The 17284-nt window shown below is 42.9% G+C and overlaps 1 protein-coding gene across 4 annotated transcripts in view; it reads left to right on the forward strand.

Annotated features, from left to right (window-relative positions):
- Positions 1-17284, forward strand: part of hycc1 (hyccin PI4KA lipid kinase complex subunit 1) — a 109058-nt gene that overhangs the window by 28403 nt on the left and 63371 nt on the right. For all 4 annotated transcript variants that reach the window (XM_068008862.1, XM_068008859.1, XM_068008861.1 and 1 more), the window contains exons 2-4: positions 4878-4957; positions 14894-14995; positions 17103-17282. In XM_068008862.1, the coding sequence (XP_067864963.1) occupies positions 4907-4957; positions 14894-14995; positions 17103-17282 (333 nt within the window). In that variant the 5' untranslated portion in view covers positions 4878-4906. The remainder of the gene's footprint in view (positions 1-4877; positions 4958-14893; positions 14996-17102; positions 17283-17284) is intronic.

Raw genomic sequence — 17284 nt, forward strand, 5'->3', positions numbered from 1 at the left:
TAAGCACTAGGAAGCAGTATGCAATTTGTGAACAAGGAAGAAGAGTTAGGTAATAAATAAAATATGAAAGCTCTTTCCTATGTTTCAGAGGTGGGAGGTGCTGAAGGTTTGAAGTTTACATGATCTCTATTCATTTAATCCAGGCATCCATATTTGACTGTAGCTGAGATTGTACCTTTCCAAGGGGTGGCTTCATGAAAGGAAGAACGTATTTATGTAGCACTTTTCATAACCTCAGGGTGCCCAAAGCATTTTACAGCTAATTAATTTAATACTTTTGAAATATAGTTACTGTTGTAATGTAGGCAATGTGGCAGCCAGTTTGTGCACAGCAAGCTGCTAGCAATAACCAGTAATCTTTTTAAGTGATATTGGTTGAGGTACAAACTTTGACCAGGTACCAGAAGAGCTCCCCTGCTTTGAACAAAGCCTTTTATGTTTAGTTTAGTTTAGAGATACAGCACTGAAACAGGCCCTTCGGCCCACCGAGTCTGGGCCGACCATCAACCACCCATTTATACTAATCCTACACTAATCCCATATTCCTACCACATCCCCACCTGTCCCTATATTTCCCTACCACCTACCTATACTAGGGGCAATTTATAATGGACAATTTACCTACCAACCTGCAAATCTTTTGGCTGTGGGAGGAAACCGGAGCACCCGGAGAAAACCCACGCAGACACAGGGAGAACTTGCAAACTCCACACAGGCAGTACCCAGAATTGAACCGGGTCGCTGGAGCTGTGCGGCTGCGGTGCTAACCACTGCGCCACTGTGCCTGTGAGACCTTAGGGTGCATGTCCACAGGTCCATGACAGTGGCAGGACAGGTAGAGAGAGTAGTGAAGAAGGCATATGGAATATGCTTTCCTTTTATTGGTCGAGATATGGAATTCAAAAGCGGGGATGTAATGCTGGAACTGTATAAAACACTGGTTAGGCCACATTTGAAGTATTGTGTACCGTTCTGGTTACCAGATTACAGAAAGGACATAATTGCTCTGGAGAGAGTATAGAGGAGATTTACACGAATGTTGCCAAGGCTTGAAAGTAGCTATGAAGAAAGATTGGAAAGGCTAGGGTTGTTTTCCTTAGAACAGAGGAGGCTGAGGGTTGGTTTAATTGAGGTGTACAAAATTGAGGGGCTTATATAGAGTAGACAGGAAAGACCTGTTATATGAAGGAGCAGACAGGAACTCTGGTTAATGTCTCATCTGAAAGATTCCACCTGTGACAGTGCAGCTTTTCTGCTGTACTGTACTGAATTGTTAGCCTGCTCCAGTCTTTAGAGTAGGGCTTGAATTCATAACCTTCTAACTCTGTGGCAAGAGTAGTACCACTGAGCCAAGGCTTACAGGCTTCAATTTACGATATGAATTAGGGCCAGAGAAGAGTGACCCATTCTGGATTTTTTTTTAAGGTGCTGTCAATGTTAGCTTCCTGTAGATTGGGAGAAACAAACCTATCTTTGGCAGGAGCTGAGCAAGTAGCTGTAATGTTAAAATAGCTGAGCGAGGGGCAGCGTTGCATAGATTCGATGTAATGTGGGGGAGGAGGCAGCTGCTGGGACAAGCCTAGCAGAGGATGTTTAGGCCAGAGTATTGAATCCTTGAAATTTTGTTACCTGAATCAAGTATCTTGCTTCTGTTCTTGTTCCACTAAACTGTGTCTGTTATTTGTGAGGGAGGATAATGGTGAACAAATCTTGTGATTGTAGTTATCTTTATCTTGTTATATTACCCTCCCGATTGCTGAATATCCTTACACTCTCCTCTGCCTTCTTGCACCTTTGCTCTGTGTATTTATGCGCTCACTTGTGCAGGACATCTGGGTTGCTACGACCTTGTTGGATGCTTTTGATCTGCAGTCATGGAGTCTGTAGAACTGAATCCAAATGTGGACGTGTGTAATTTTGTTGGAACGCAATCCTGAAAATATGAAGCAAAACAAATTTATTTTCATATTTTGTAAGCTGGATTTCATATGTGGATCAGTTAAGACAAGCCCATCCTTTACAATAAATTACCAGACCCTCTTGTTTTCCCCCCTGCACTTTTCTGTTTTTCTGTCTGTGTTTCTCTTTTTGTATCTGTATGTGTACGTGAAACTGCCTCGATAGGAGGAGCAGGCTTGCCGTGCTGTTGGCTGCGGGCCCGTTTCACGTGGAAATAGATTCAGATGAAATAGTTGACGTGAACGGCAGTCAGTCATCGTGGTGTATAATAACAATATGCATATTCTTATAACAATATTCTCATAGGTGACAGTGCACCCAAGAGCTTACAGTTATATCGCCCCTTAGACTGTAAAAAAGGAAAACTCCCTGTGCACTTCAGAGTTGTAAGGGAAGGGTGGTGGTGGGTGGTGAGGAATCATTATAGTTCAGAATAATGAAATAAGAAGTGGTGAGACTAATTAGGTTTAAAGATTTATTATTTACTTTTTATTTTATATTTAAAGTGATTGGCAAAAGAAGCAAAAGCAGCATGAGGAAAAACTTCTTTATACAGCGAGTGGTTAGGATCTGGAATGCACTGCTTGAGAGTGTATTGGAGGCAGATTCAGTCGAGGCATTCAAAAGGGAATTAGACTGTTATGTGAAAAGGAAGAATGTGCAGGGTTGCAGGGAAAAGGCAGGGGGATGTGAATTGCTTATTCAGAGAGCGGATGCAGACACGATGGGCTGAATGGGCTCCCTCTGTACTGTGACAATTCTGTGATTTTGTGACGAAAGAATGGAATGAGAAAAGGACATTCTGACCATTGAAATCTTCATTCCACACATTGTGTACAGTTTTCCCTTTCATGTCCTTGTGTCAGTTGCAAAAGATTGGTTGGTAAAGTTTGTTCTTCCCATAGCCAAGCAAAATACCAGTACCTCTTGCAACTTAAATGGATGTAAGAGGCAACGTTTTTTTTTCTTGAGTCCTTACCAAAATTTCATTTCTTGTTTTAAGGATGCAAAATGTTTCCCATTTCTTAAACAAAGCTCATAACATAAGTTTAGTCCTCTTGGACATAGAGCTAGGAACTGCCAAAGTAGTTTGTATTTTACAGGCTTTCGTTGATGCTGATTGTCTGTCTGCTCCTGACTATTGGCTGATTAGTACTGCGCCTTCTCCACCATAACATTGGTTGCTTGTAGTATTTTTGGTATGCTGGTTTTGCCTCTAAGTTTTATGGGCTTTGGAAAAGACAGTATTCTTCCTTCTGGTCGATATAATGCACTGGAGTTTGCAGGAAAGATAAGGGCGAGGCTAATGGTACTTACCATTATTACGGAATAAATTGGACAGCAACTTCCGGGGACTACTGTTGAGTGTGGAAATCGGGGAGCTGCAGAGATATGGATCAAGTGCTGGAAAATGGGATTAGACAGAGTGGTTTGTGTTTTGGGAGGCACAGACATGATGGGCAGAGTTGCCTCCTGTGCTGTAAACTTTTCTACATTTTCTAAATATTCTAGATATCTGAAGAGAATGAATGTGCAGCAGTGTGAGGAAAGGGCAGGGATGTGGCTGTATGTGAATTGCCCCATAGGAGAGCTAGCACATACACAGTGGACCTAATGGCCCTCTCCTGTGCTGTAACAATTCTATTCTGTTGTCCAAGTTTCCCTGCTGTTCCAGAAACTTTGCTATACCAGTATCTTGCCCAGAGACTCTGCATTGAAATGCATGAAATGATGTGAAGTTGCTGTACTTGCCTGATGAATCCCTACTAAGCATGCCACAAAAGATTAGGTCCTGTCCATTCAAGTGTAAATGAGTTTTTAACGGCATGCAAGGTCTTAATTACTGCCAAAAAATCTTCTCTGGCATTGAAAAGTACCTCGTTACAAGTGTCGAGTCTCATTCCTTTTTATTTTAATTATTGGAGAATTAAAAAGAAAACATATGTACATGCACAACATTGTGGGCCGAAGGGCCTGTTCTGTGCTGTATGTTCTATGTTCTATGTTCTATATGCCTCTGTTTCTAGATTTGAAAGAACACAACTAAAAATCAGTGAAGTATACTATGGTAAGGATTATGTGAGAAAGGTGCGCATTTGAGCTGCTTTTCATTTATTTTTGGGTGAGAGTCTTGTTTAATATTTGTAGCTGTTAGAATTCTGTAGTTGAGATGGTCTGCTATCCACCAACTTTGATCTTGAGTAAACTTGCCAGTTAATAAGCAACTAGTTTATTTAGCTCACAGATCAGAAAAACCAAACCTCTGCTTCAAGGATGCTTGCAAGTGTGACACGAGGGCCCTAAATGTTGACTATTGCACTTGGGAGTCACAGCTCGTGAAGGAGGGAAATGGTGGCACATCCTGTAGACTGATGTGCACTACCAGGATGACCAGTTGCAACAGCAGCTTAGCAGCATGCGCCAATGCCAAAACAACAACTTACAGCGTGACTTGGCAGCTTCATGTGCAGCACTTGTGGCAGAACCTGCCCCTCAAGGATTGGCTTTCACAGCCATTAATAAAGGTGCACCAAGAGAAGGCAGCCCGAATAAATGGATTGTTTGCTTTGTGTCCATCTTTCATGGATGGAAGGATGCCAACCAACCAACCAGTTTATTTAACTTCCATTTTATTAATTGTAGGTGGTTTAGTTGTTTCTTGGAAAGATTATTTATTTTGAATGTTTGTTTGTTTTTTTTTCGTTTGTGGAATGTGGGCATCACTGGCCAGGCCAGCATTTATTGCCCATCCCTAATTGCCCTTGAGAAGGTGGTGGTGAGCTGCCGCCTTTAATGTATCCCAGTTATTACTGAATATAAAGAGTGCCCCAATTTTGTTTGTATATTAACAACTAGATTGATGTAATTATTTTGGATATCATAATTCTAATTTTGTCTTTTTCATTTTTTCAAAAAAGGTTGAGTAAGGTGCAACGGATGTGCAAAGATGCTGGCTACAGACAAAGGGGTAGTGGAGGAATGGCTGTCAGAATTTAAGGTACAGTTCCCACCACTTAAACTGCGTATGTTTAATTTGAGCTAATAGTATAAACCATTTGTCATTAACGTTACTGTCATTTACTAAGTCGCCACTTAGTGTGTAAGTAGCCCGATGTCCAGTTCTGTGGAGTACTTTTATAAGTACTAAACTTGGGGAATTTGGTGAGTGAAGGAAGAGGTGCTGTTGTATTTTTTTTTAAATCAAAACAAGGAGCAGTCTGAGAGGGGGAGTGGGAGATGGCGAGAGCTGAGGTCTGGAGGCATTAATTGAAATTAATAGTTACTAACTAGATTCTAAAAGAGGGAATAGAATGTTTTTTTTTAAAGATCATAGATGGGCAGCTGAGACCTGTTGCTTACAATTGCGCCATATCTGAGCTTCTGGATAATCATGTATCTTGGGACACCATGTGTATAAGAAGTGGCTGCAGCTGCTTAAGCTCGAGCTCAGGGTTTCCGAGCTTGAGGAGCAACTGCTGTCACCATGGCGCATCAGGAAGGCTGAAAGTTTCCTGGATTGTACATTCCAGGAGGTGGTGGGAGTCTTTGGGCCGTGTGCCACTTTCAAACCAGTACTCAGCATTGGAGACCACAAGGAGTAACGATGCCTTTGAAGGAGTGCATTCCAGACCATGGCACCAATTGGCAAAAGACTGCACAGGTGGTGGGGGGGGGTGGTGGTGGGTGGCTGGTGGGGGGCTGCAACAGCAAAGCATAAATATGTAGTCATTATAGGAGATTCCATAATTAGTGGGACAGACAGGTGTAACCATCAGTGTGAGTGCTGCATGGTGTGTTGCCTCCCCAGTGCCAAGTAAAGAACATTTCGGAGAGAGTGCAGAATACTCTGCAAGAGAAAGGGAGTGAGTCAGACGTTGTAGTACATGGCTGTACTAGTGACTTAGCAAGGGCAGGTTTTGAGGTCCTATGCTCAGACTTTGTGGAGCTAAGGAGGCAGTTTAAAAAGTAGGACACGAAGGTAATAATCTCTGGATTACTCCAGCCATGTGCCAGCAAGAGTAGAAATAGGCAGATAGGGAGTTTCAATGGCTTGAGGCATAGGAAAGAGGGCTTCAGATTCTTTGGGGTATTGGAACCCGTTCTAGGGCATGAGTCATCTATTCAAAAAGGACAGGCTGCATTTTAACCTCCTTGTGGGAGGTTGACTGGTGTGGTTGAGAGGGTTTAACCTAAAATGGCAGGGGGATGGGCACCAGCATTTAGAAGTAGAAAAGAGGAATAAGTTGCATAAAGGAAACAGAGCGTTGGAACGCATGAGAGAAGGCAGTCGTACAATATTAGATAGGAGACTAATAAGGACTATGAGGAATACAAAGGCAGGTTTAGAATGCATATTTGTAAATGCACAAAGTGTGCTGAATAAGGTTGTTGAGCCGCAAGCATAAATGGCCGTGTGGGAATATAATGTCGTGGCAAAAACAGAAACGTGGCTTAAAAATGGTGAGGACTGAGTACCTAATATAAAGTGTTCAGAAAAGATAGGGAAGGAAAAAAAGGAGATGCGGTGGCAGTACTGATTTAGGGAAGCCTTGGTAGTGTTGGGAAGAGAGGATGTCCTTGAGGAGGCAAGGACAGCATCAATTTGGTTAGAGTTGAAAAGCAAAAAAGGGGGTGGTCACGCTACTGGGGGTATTCTGTAGTCCTCCAAATTGTGACAGATAAAGCAGTAGATCTGCAAAGAAATCAGATGTGCAAGAATTATAGAGTGGTGATATTGGGGGATTTGAATTACCCAATATCGATTTTGGATAACAGATTAAAGGGAAAGGAGGGGGGAGGAATTGCTGAAATGTGTTCAGGGGAACTTCCTTGACTAGTATGTTCTCGATCCACCTAGGAAACAGCTACTGCTGGATTTGGTGCTGAGGAATGAGGTGGGCCAAGTGTCTGTGGGACATACAAACATACGAATTAGGAGCAGTAAGAGGCCACTTGGCCCATCGAGCCTGCTCTGCCATTCAATAAGTTCATGGCTGAACTGATTACTCCACATTTCCACCTACCCCCGATAACACAGCGACGCAGTGGTTAGCACCGCAGCCTCACAGCTCCAGCGACCCGGGTTCAATTCTGGGTACTGCCTGTGTGGAGTTTGCAAGTTCTCCCTGTGTCTGCGTGGGTTTCCTCCGGGTGCTCCGGTTTCCTCCCACATGCCAAAGACTTGCAGGTTGATAGGTAAATTGGCCATTAGCAATTGCCCCTAGTATAGGTAGGTGGTAGGGAAATATAGGGAAGGTGGGGATGTGGTAGGAATATGGAATTAGTGTAGGATTAGTATAAATGGGTGGTTGATGGTCGGCACAGACTCGGTGGGCCGAAGCACCTGTTTAAGTGCTGTATCTCCTTAATAAAAAAAAATGTACAAGGACACCCAGATTCCTCTTTACAGCAGCATTTTTCACCAAAAATATACTTTATTCATAAAAATTTGCAAAAATACATTACAAAACAGTTCAAATTTCACACTTCGGGATGTACAGAGAGATCAGATTTCTTTGGTATGGAAAACATGAAGTGCCTCAAATTTATTGCCCTTCCATTTTAAATGCCATGTACATTGGCATACATAGCAAAAACATTTTGGTGCATACAGCCCAAGGGGATTTTACACAGGTTCCAGCCCCTCCGTATACTGTGGCTGGAGGACATTACACAGTGGCCTTTCCCCATTGAACCTTTGCAATGGCTGCCCCAAGCTTTAGTGCGTCCCTCCGCTTATAGTCCTGACCCTCGGAATGTGCCAGTCTGCATCACTCGGTCATGGACAACTCTTTGCTCTGGAAGACCAAGTTTTGGACAGACCAAAGTGCATCCTTCACAGAGTTGATGGTCCTCCAGCAACAGCTGATGTTTATCCTGGGAACAGTCCGTAGAGCAGAGAGTCCTGATTTGTGGAGCTGCTCGGGATGAAGCTTGACAAAAACTGCTGCATCTCTTTCCAGACGTACTGTGCAAAGGCACATTCCAGAAGGAGGTGGGCAACAGTCTCTTCCCCACCACAGCAACCTCGAGGGCAGCGTGCGGAGGCTGAGAGACTCCGGGCGTGCAGGAAGGATCCGACAGTGAGGGCCCTTCTTACCACCAGCCAGGCTACGTCTTGGTGCTTGTTTGAAAGTTCTGGTGATGAGGCCTTCTGCCAAACAACTTTGATAGTCCGCTCAGGGAACCGTCCGACAGGATCCACCATCTCCTTTTCCTGTAGGGCCTTGAGATTACCTGCAGACTGATGGATTGGTGGTCAAAGGTGTTTCTCTGCACAACCTTTTCCACAAAGGATAGATGGTACGGCACAGTCCAACTGGATGCAACATTCTGCCGCAATGAGGCCAGATCCATTCTTCGTGACACCGGGGACAGAGAGAACCTCGGCACGTAGTGACACTTGGTGTTTGCGTACTGGGATTCTACGCACAGCTTGATGCAGCCGCACGCAAAAGTGGCCATTAGGATGAGGGTGACGTTGGGTAAATTTTTTTTCCCCCTTTATCTAGAGATTTGAACATTGTGTCACTTTGGACAGGGTCCATTTTTGATCTCCAGATAAAGCAGAAAATGGCTCGGTTAACAGCCACGGCACAGGAATGGGGTATGGGTCAGACCTGCGCCATGTACAGTCAGTGTGAGCGCCTCGCACCTGATGACCAGGTTCTTGCCCACAATGGAGAAAGAACGCTTCCCACATGCTCCGTTTATGTTTTACCATGGCTACTTGCTCATTCCAGTTTTTGGCGCACGCCCCAGCCCCTCTGAATCATATCCCTAGCACCTTCAGGTAGTCTGACCTGACTGTGAAGGGAACGACGGATCGGTCAGCCCAGTTCCCAAAGAACATGGCCTCGCCCTTGTCGCGATTTACTTTGAATATCGAGGCCAGGTTGAACTGACAGTCTGCGAACGGACAGCGGATCTGAGCAGAAGATGGCAACGTTATCCATGTACAGGGAGACTTTGACCTGAGTGCCTCCGCTGCCTGGGATTGTCACCCCTCTTATGCCCACATCCTTCTTAATGGACTCAGCGAAAGGTCCGATACAGCAAATAAACAAGACAGGAGAGAGGACAGCCCTGCCTGACTCCAGATTTGATCAGGAAACTCTGATTCCCACCCATTGATTGAGACTGTGCTACCGATGTTTGTGTAAAGCATTGGATCCAATTGCGGAATCCCTCCTCAAACTCCATTTTGGATAGCACGTCCATCATGTAGGTGTGCAATATCCTGTCAAAAACTGCCTTCTGGTCCAAGCTGACGAGGCAGGTGTCACCTCCCTGTCCTGCACATAAGCGATCGTATCCCTGAGTCATGCCAGGCCATCAGAAATCTTCCTGCTGGGTACAGTACAGGTCTGATCGGGTTGGATCACTAACTCCAGAGCTTGACCTGATTGGCGATGACCTTGGACAGAATCTTGTAGACTACATTGAGCAGTGAGATGGGCTGCCAATTTCTGATATCTGCCCTTTTCCCCCTTCTGCTTGTAGAGGAGGGTGATGATGCCTTTCCTCATGGATTCTGGCATGCTGCCATCCAGAAGCATACTGTCGTACACTTGCAGCGAATCTGGGCCGATCCAGTCCCACTGGGCCGAATACAACTCAACCGGTAAGCCGTCACTTCCGGGGGTTTTACTCGTCTCAAAGGACCTGACGACCTTTGTCAGCTCATCCAGAGTTAGTGATTTGTCCAGACTCTCTCGCGTACCTAGCAGCATTCTGTAGACTCTCTCCATTTAAATAATCTGCTCTTCTATTCTTGCTACCAAAGTGGATAACCTCACATTTTCCCACATTATACTCCATCTGCCAAATTTTTGCCCACCCTCGTAACCTATCTATATCCCTTTACAGCCTAATAATTTCTCAAAATGGTCCTTACACATTACATTAAATTTAATGAAATAACCTACAGAATTGTGATTACTGTGCTGAATCGCTGCAATATTGATTAACCTCTTTACGTGTGCACAATTCTCGAAGTTAGTGGTGTCAATTTTTTCTTGGAAGTAGAGAATAACTGACGCAGCTTTTTAACACATTGATTTCCCAATAAATTATGCAGAGTTGTGGTGTAAAAGGGAGTGAAGAACCACCATTTATCAAAAAGTTGTTTTCTCAGACTATCCACACAGTTTGTTTTGCATACCCATCAGTCAAAATGCAGACATTTAAGATTTTAAAAAATTGCACATGAAAAATGTGAGGATGACTAATTTAAAACAAATTGGGAGGTTGCAGGCCAAGTTAGATAAATTAGACCTTTAGCCTTTTTGTGGAACATGTCTTTTAATGTGGCTGAATAGAGTTTCCTGCTTTTGGAGAATGGAAATTCCTGCTATGTTTACACCATGCAGTGGTACCAGTTAAGGGTAATCAATCAAGAAAGTGATTGAGATAATTGTAGATCACTCATTAAAGAGGCGCAAGTAGCATCTGGTGGCTATAGGGAAACTAAATCGTGTTTATTGTTGAATTGGTAGGACCATTAAGCTACACAAAACTTTTTTGATTCTGTATAGAATCACAGAATGGTTACAGCACAGAAGGAGGTCTTTCAACCCATTGTGTCCTTGCTGGCTTCTGCAAAAGAAACTAGCTAGTCCCCTTTCCGGTAGCCCTCCATTTTTTTTTCTCCATGTGCTCATCCAATTCCTTTTTGAAAGCCACAATTGTATTTGTCTCAACTACGCTTTGAGGGAGTGCATTCACATCATAACCACTTGCTGCGTAAAAAGGGTTTTCCTCATGGTGCCATTGGTTCTTTTGCTAATCACCATAAATCAGTGACCTCTGGTTCTTGATCCTTGCACCAATGATAGTTTTTTTTCCCCCTCTATTTAGTGCTCAGTCCTCCCCTTTTTTGAGTTCGGTCTCAGTTATTGCCACATCATATTCTAATGTGTGTAATTGCACCTGTCACTCACCAACCTTATTTACTGTGCTTTGTGCATTTACATACATGTACTGTAAACCTAATTTAGACCTTATTGTGTTCCCTGTTAGTTTGACCCCACCTAAGACCATACTATTTATTACTCTAGTGATCTGTCTTTCCCAATCCTTTGTGCACCTTGTTTCTCTTTTCTAATGCTATATCCTACTTCCCATCCCCCACCAAGTTAGTTTAAACCCTCTTCAAAAACACTGCAGACCGCCCTGCAAGGTCATCAGTCCCAGCTGAGGTGCAGCTGTCCAGCCTGTGTAGGTCCCACCTCCCTCCTGCACCATCTCTCTAGTCATATGTTGATATGCACTATCTGCCTATTTCTATACTCAGTAGCACGTGAGCACTGGGAGTAACCCAGAGATTACTACCTTTTTGATTTCTTTCCTAGCTCCCTGAAGACTAGCTGCAGGACCTCATCCTTCTTTCTACTTATGTCATCGATACCAATATGGACCACGACCTCTGGCTGTTCATTCTCCGCCACTCTGTTCCGCCCCCCCTCCCCACCCCTTCAGAGTGCTCTGCAGCCACTCAGTGACATCTTTGACCCTGGCACCAGGGAGGTAACATATTCTCCTAGAATCACGCCTGCAGCTGCAGACATGCCTGTCTGTTCCCTAACTATAGAATCTCTTACCCCTATTGCTTTCCCAGTCTTCCCACTGTACAGCTGAGGCACATTTGGTTCCATGCACTTGGAGCATTGTCCAGTTTTGGTAATTAATAAAAGATATATCAATGCTCTAGAGAAGGTGCAATGGAGAGTAAATGGAATAATTCATAACCCAAGGGCTTTTAGTTATGTGAATGCGCTTTTATAAAGTATTTGTGCTGGAGAAATGCAGGCTAAGAGGGGATGTAAATCAGGATTTTAAAATGGTGAAGGAATTAGATAGATTATTTAAATTGGATAAGACAAGAGGCCTGCATATAAAACTCATAGCCAGAGTTAGGCATGAAGTAATACCGAAGCATGCAGTGAGTATGAATTGGCAACTGTTCTCCATCGGAACTTGGCAAGTTCCTGAGCAAAAAAGGATATATCCAGTAATAGTGGAGCGATTATGTAAGTTGGACATGTTCTCATTGTAAAAGAGGTTATATGATTGTTTTTTTTATGATCTAAAGGAACTAGATAATTTACACTATGATGAGCTGTTTCACCTTGTTCAGAACAGTTGAATCAGAGGACACTGTGCTCTTGAAAGGGGTAAATTCCAAACAAATCTGGGGAAACATTGTTTCAGTGAACGTTATATGGAATGGGCTCCTTCGGGAGATGGTGGAAGTAGATTGCATTTGTTTGTTGAAATACAAATTAAGTTTCTTTCAGAACACTTTTTTTGGGATGTGGTAAATGAGTGATTGTAGACATGACATATGGTATGGGCTTGGGAGGAACAAGTGACTTTGCACCTATGGTTTCCAAAGCTTTCCACAACTGGGGTTTTCCTCACCTCATGTCTGGGTCAGTTGTAGACTAACATAGAGACTGACTGCGATAATTAATCAAGAATTTCAGTATTGTATCATGCCATTACTGGGATGGTAGAAGGTGGACTAGATGCACATTGGTCTTTTTCATTTAGCAATTTGTATGTTCCTGTATACCAATGAGCCAGGGCTGGTACTTCATATCGGTATTCCATTCACTATTTTTACATTTTTCATAATCCCAGAATTATTTTGTTATCTTTTTTAACTGTTTTCTTATTACACTTAAAGCTCCTTGTTTTAAGGTTTATTTGAAACCAGTTAATAGTGGGAAATCTGTTAATCCATGTTGCTTGGGAACTAGCTCAAGCTTTGGGTGGGCATGGCACTGTTAGAACATAGAACATTACAGCGCAGTACAGGCCCTTCGGCCTTCGATGTTGCGCCGACCTGTGAAACCATCTGACCTAAACTATTCCATTTTCATCTATATGTCTATCCAATGACCACTTAAATGCCCTTAAAGTTGGCGAGTCTACTACTGTTGCAGGCAGGGCGTTCCACGCCCCTACTACTCTGAGTAATGAAACTACCTCTGACATCTGTCCTATATCTATCACCCCTCAACTTAAAGCTATGTCCCCTCATGCAGTCATCTTATTGGGGTGAAGAGGAAAAAAATGCTGTTGATTATCTGGAATGACCACCAAGTTATTACTAAAGTTAAGAAGCAGTAAACTTAATACAAATGTTTTTCATATCTCTCCCACTCTACTTTTCTGTGTCTCCTCTGCTTTTCATTTTCTTTATGGTTCTGTCTTTACTTCTAGAACCATAGAAAAGGCTACTGCACAGAAAGAGACCAGTCATCCCATTGCGTCTGCACCGGCTGAAAATACTAGCCGTCCAATCTAATCCCACCTTCCAGCACCTGGTCCGCACCCTTACAGGTTAAAGCACTTCAGGTGCATGTCCAGGTACCTTTTAAATGAGTTGAGGGTTTCTGCCTCCACCACCGATCCGGACAGTGAATTCCAGACACCCACCACCCTCTGGGTGAAAAAGTTTTTCCTCATGTCCCCTCTAATCCTTCTACCAATCACATTAAATCTGTGCCCATGGTAATTGACCCCTCCGCTAGGGGATACAGGTCCTTCCTGTCTACTCTCTGCATATGCTAGTTTTCGCTTTTTGGTTATATCCCACCCTCCCTTTCCTTTCCACTGTTTTCTTTGTCATTTTTTTTGTAGTTCCCATGGTCTCTATTTGCCTGTCTTGTAGGCTTCTTTGCTGATTTACTGAATTTGTATTTTCAAACTATTTTTCAAGTACAGGAAATTAAATGAAATGGCTGCCAATTGGGTTAGAGTGTTTACTGGAGTTGGGTGGAGAGGTTGTTTGACTGCTCTTGTAATGATGATCTGGATAGAATTGGGTCAGGAAACAAAGTATATGGGAGGGGAGATGTGGGGAAGGATTCCTGAGTCCTAAGGGCTGTGCTGGGAAGTGTGCTATTCCTGCAATGGCTGATTTTCTTGCTGATGTAATGGACCTAGACTCATGGTTCTAATCAGCATTGACATGTTTGGGAACTGCTTTAACACTGGGTGAAGAAGGAGGTTGAGTGTTTAAGATCCTGAGGTATGAGACTGGAAGGGAGCACATTATGGCCCAAGGCCTGCAGCTGGAGCAGTGGGGGTGCAGCCTCTGGCCTGCAGTTGGAAATGAATTCAAGTCACATTTCATCGTCCTCTTTTGGTTTAGCTGATTTTGTGCATGACGTTCTTGTGCCACTGCATAGTTGCCATTTGGGCGATACTGTGATTGGCGTTTAGTTGCTTCCTTTTGTCAGTTGCTCAAACATGGCTGGATCCTAAAACTTGCGAGTATATAGTTTTTTTGGTTTGGGCTACTTTTCATTTTAACTGGAATCATGTTTGAAAAATGAGGGTATCACATGGTTTCTTTACCCTGCATTTTAAATTCCCAGTTGGCATGTGCATTTGTAAAAATATTTTATGTCCTCAACATTCATCATTTTTTGAAGCAAACTTCATTGGAGGAGTTAGAGACCACTCCAATGAGAAATTTCAAATTACAGCCATTAATCCAGAAGCACTTCAGTAATTTTAAATGCTTTTGGTGTTTTTGATTGTATGCTAATGGCTTGCATCAGTATAAAGCAATGTTCACAATGACTTGCATCTGGATGGTGGGAAAAATGTAATTGTAAGTAGAGAGACCAGCGAGTTTCCTGGTAGCGAAAAATAGCAGGTTCCAGCAAACTTGCTTGCTCTTACTGGTGGTCTGTTTTGAGTGGAATTGTGATGAAACCAGAATTGTATTAGATCTGCCACAACAAGATGTGACCATATGGGGCATATGTAACCCTCCAAGGTCCTTATGTGTCAATAACTCTCAATGTTGATTGAAAAATATTGCTATACTTTTAATTTTTGATGAACTGACATGTTCTTTAAAGAAGTGCATCCATCGTATTGTAATTTTAAAACTTACTTTTTACTTTGAATTCAGACACTTCCTGAGACCTCGATATCCAGCTATGCTTCAAGTTTAAAAAGAAAAAGTACCCTGGTTTCGGAATTATACACAGTCATCTGTGAGCCACACGGTGAGGTAGGAATAAAAATATAATGTGGCTCACTTCGGATCCAATTCTACTTAACTCTTCAGATACCTAGGATAGTCCTGCTCTGGATTTCCCTCCATGTACTCCCTGGTCTCTTGTGTCTCCTTCTAAGATCTTCCTTAAACACACATCTTTGAACAAACTTCTGGTCACCAGTCCTATTCTTTCCTCTTTTGGCTTGACGTTCACTCTTGCTCAGGTTGAAGCGCTTGGGATGTTTTTCTATGTTAAGGTACGATATAAATGCTTCACTTAATTGCTGAACCTAGGACCTCTTCCTCTCTTTGCATCATGTCCAGCATAGACATGATGTGCTGAATTGCCTGCTTGTGTGCTGTATGATTCTAAGTCAGTCCTGATCTCTGCAATGCCTGTGTAATGTGTTCTCTCCTTGTGTGCATTTTGGCTATCAGTCCAAATCCGAGCTAATTACTTCTATTTTCCCCTAGTCCTTCTTGGGGCCCTTCTGTCCTGACTCCTTCCCTTCCTGTTGGGCCGTCTTTCATTTCAACCTTTTGGGTATGTTGCCCCAACTTATCGCTATTTCTCTGCCTTCTTATTGTGCTGTTGGTTTGACTTTCTTCCTCATTTGCATGCTGCCTCTTGGTGACATGATAGCTTTTACATGCATGCTGATGACATCAAGTTTTATCTTGTACCGCTCTATCAACCCCTCCACTGCCTTTGTGCTGCGAGACTGTCTTTCCAAGATCCAGCCTTTGATCTGCCATTTCCTTGTTGAACATTAGGAAGACCAAAGCCATTCTTTTTACTGCCAGAAAACTTGTACCTTTGTGATGAATTTCACCCCTTTCCCCTGCCACTGTCTCTGGTTGAACCAGATTGATTGCACCCTTGACCTTCAGCTGAAGTTGAGGCCCTATTTCCTCTCCATCACAAATACTGCTGATGTCCACCTCCCTAACATCACCTACCTCCGTACCTGCTGAAGCTGATCTGTTTTCGTCCGCGTTGTCACTTCCAGACTCGACTGTTCTAATGCTTTCCTGGCCTGCCTCACATCTCCATGTTCTGTAAACTTCAGTTTATCAGAATCTTTGCTGCTTGTACCTTAATCTGCATTCAGTCCTGCTGATTCAGCACTGCTGCCCTTGCTGATTGACATCGGTGCTCAGTCCCCAATACCTCCAGTTTAAAATCAGCGCTCACCACTCTATCCTCCTTTTCAGACCATCCTTAACACCCACCTCTTTGACCAAGATTTTGGTCATTCTTCCGAATTTTTCCTCCTTACATTACCGCCTTTTTGTCTGATTACATCTCTCTCAAGTGTTTTGGAGCATTTTTCTATGTTAAAAATGCTATATAAATGCAAATTGTTAGTTCATTACCACTAAAATGCTTCAGGGTTATTCACCTTTTTGTTCTAACCCCAGAATCTGCAGGATAGAGTCAGGATCAATAAAGGATGTGAATTCTGAGGCTGATGAAAGCAGCCATTTTTGTTGTTTGATGAAAAGTCCTCCATGAATATAATCATCTAAACCATTAAGTCTGGATCAAACAGGACGTAGATACAATCCAAGATGATCTCCCAAAAAAAATACTATCTGGATTGTTGGCTTGGCTCATTCCCATTTCTGGCACTTGACTGCTTCACTTAGAGTGGGACAAGTATCTTGAAGAAACATGATCCCAACTGTACAGCTCTTGGCATCTAAATAGCTTTAAGCTACAAGTAGTCTGGTTAGCATTGCTACTTTTTCAAAGCATTCGCAACATAATTTTCAAGGTTAGAATGTTCTGCAACAGGTTTGTGAGACAAAAAAACAAGGAGGTCTTTGGTCTACCTTTCTGCCTTTGTGGTAGTGCCAAACATAGTAAAGAAACAATCCACCATGAGACTACACCAACTGCTCTATAATGAATGAAGCTTTCAGGATAGCCCTCTTAACAGCCTCCCAAAGTAAGAAGATGACAGGCTTCTATAAGATGAATGAGGGCCATCAGACTTATAGGTTTTTAAATTGTTGATGCTCTGCTAATTTTATGATTTGTGTTCTCCTTCATCTTATTTATAAAATTGTATTGATATTTTCTGGAAATTCTTCCACATCTTTATTTTAATTTTAGTTGCTGGAGCCAGTTTGCCACCAGCTGTTTGAATTTTATCGCAATGGTGAGGTTGAGCTGAAGAGATTCACATTACAGTTTCTTCCTGAACTCGTATGGCGTTATCTTTCAGTCATAGCAACAAGAGATATGCACTGTAGTGGCTGCATTGAGGCACTCCTGTTGGGCATCTACAATTTGGT

Source organism: Heterodontus francisci, chromosome 2 (genome assembly GCF_036365525.1).
Source record: "Heterodontus francisci isolate sHetFra1 chromosome 2, sHetFra1.hap1, whole genome shotgun sequence".
Taxonomy (NCBI): Eukaryota; Metazoa; Chordata; class Chondrichthyes; order Heterodontiformes; family Heterodontidae; genus Heterodontus; species Heterodontus francisci.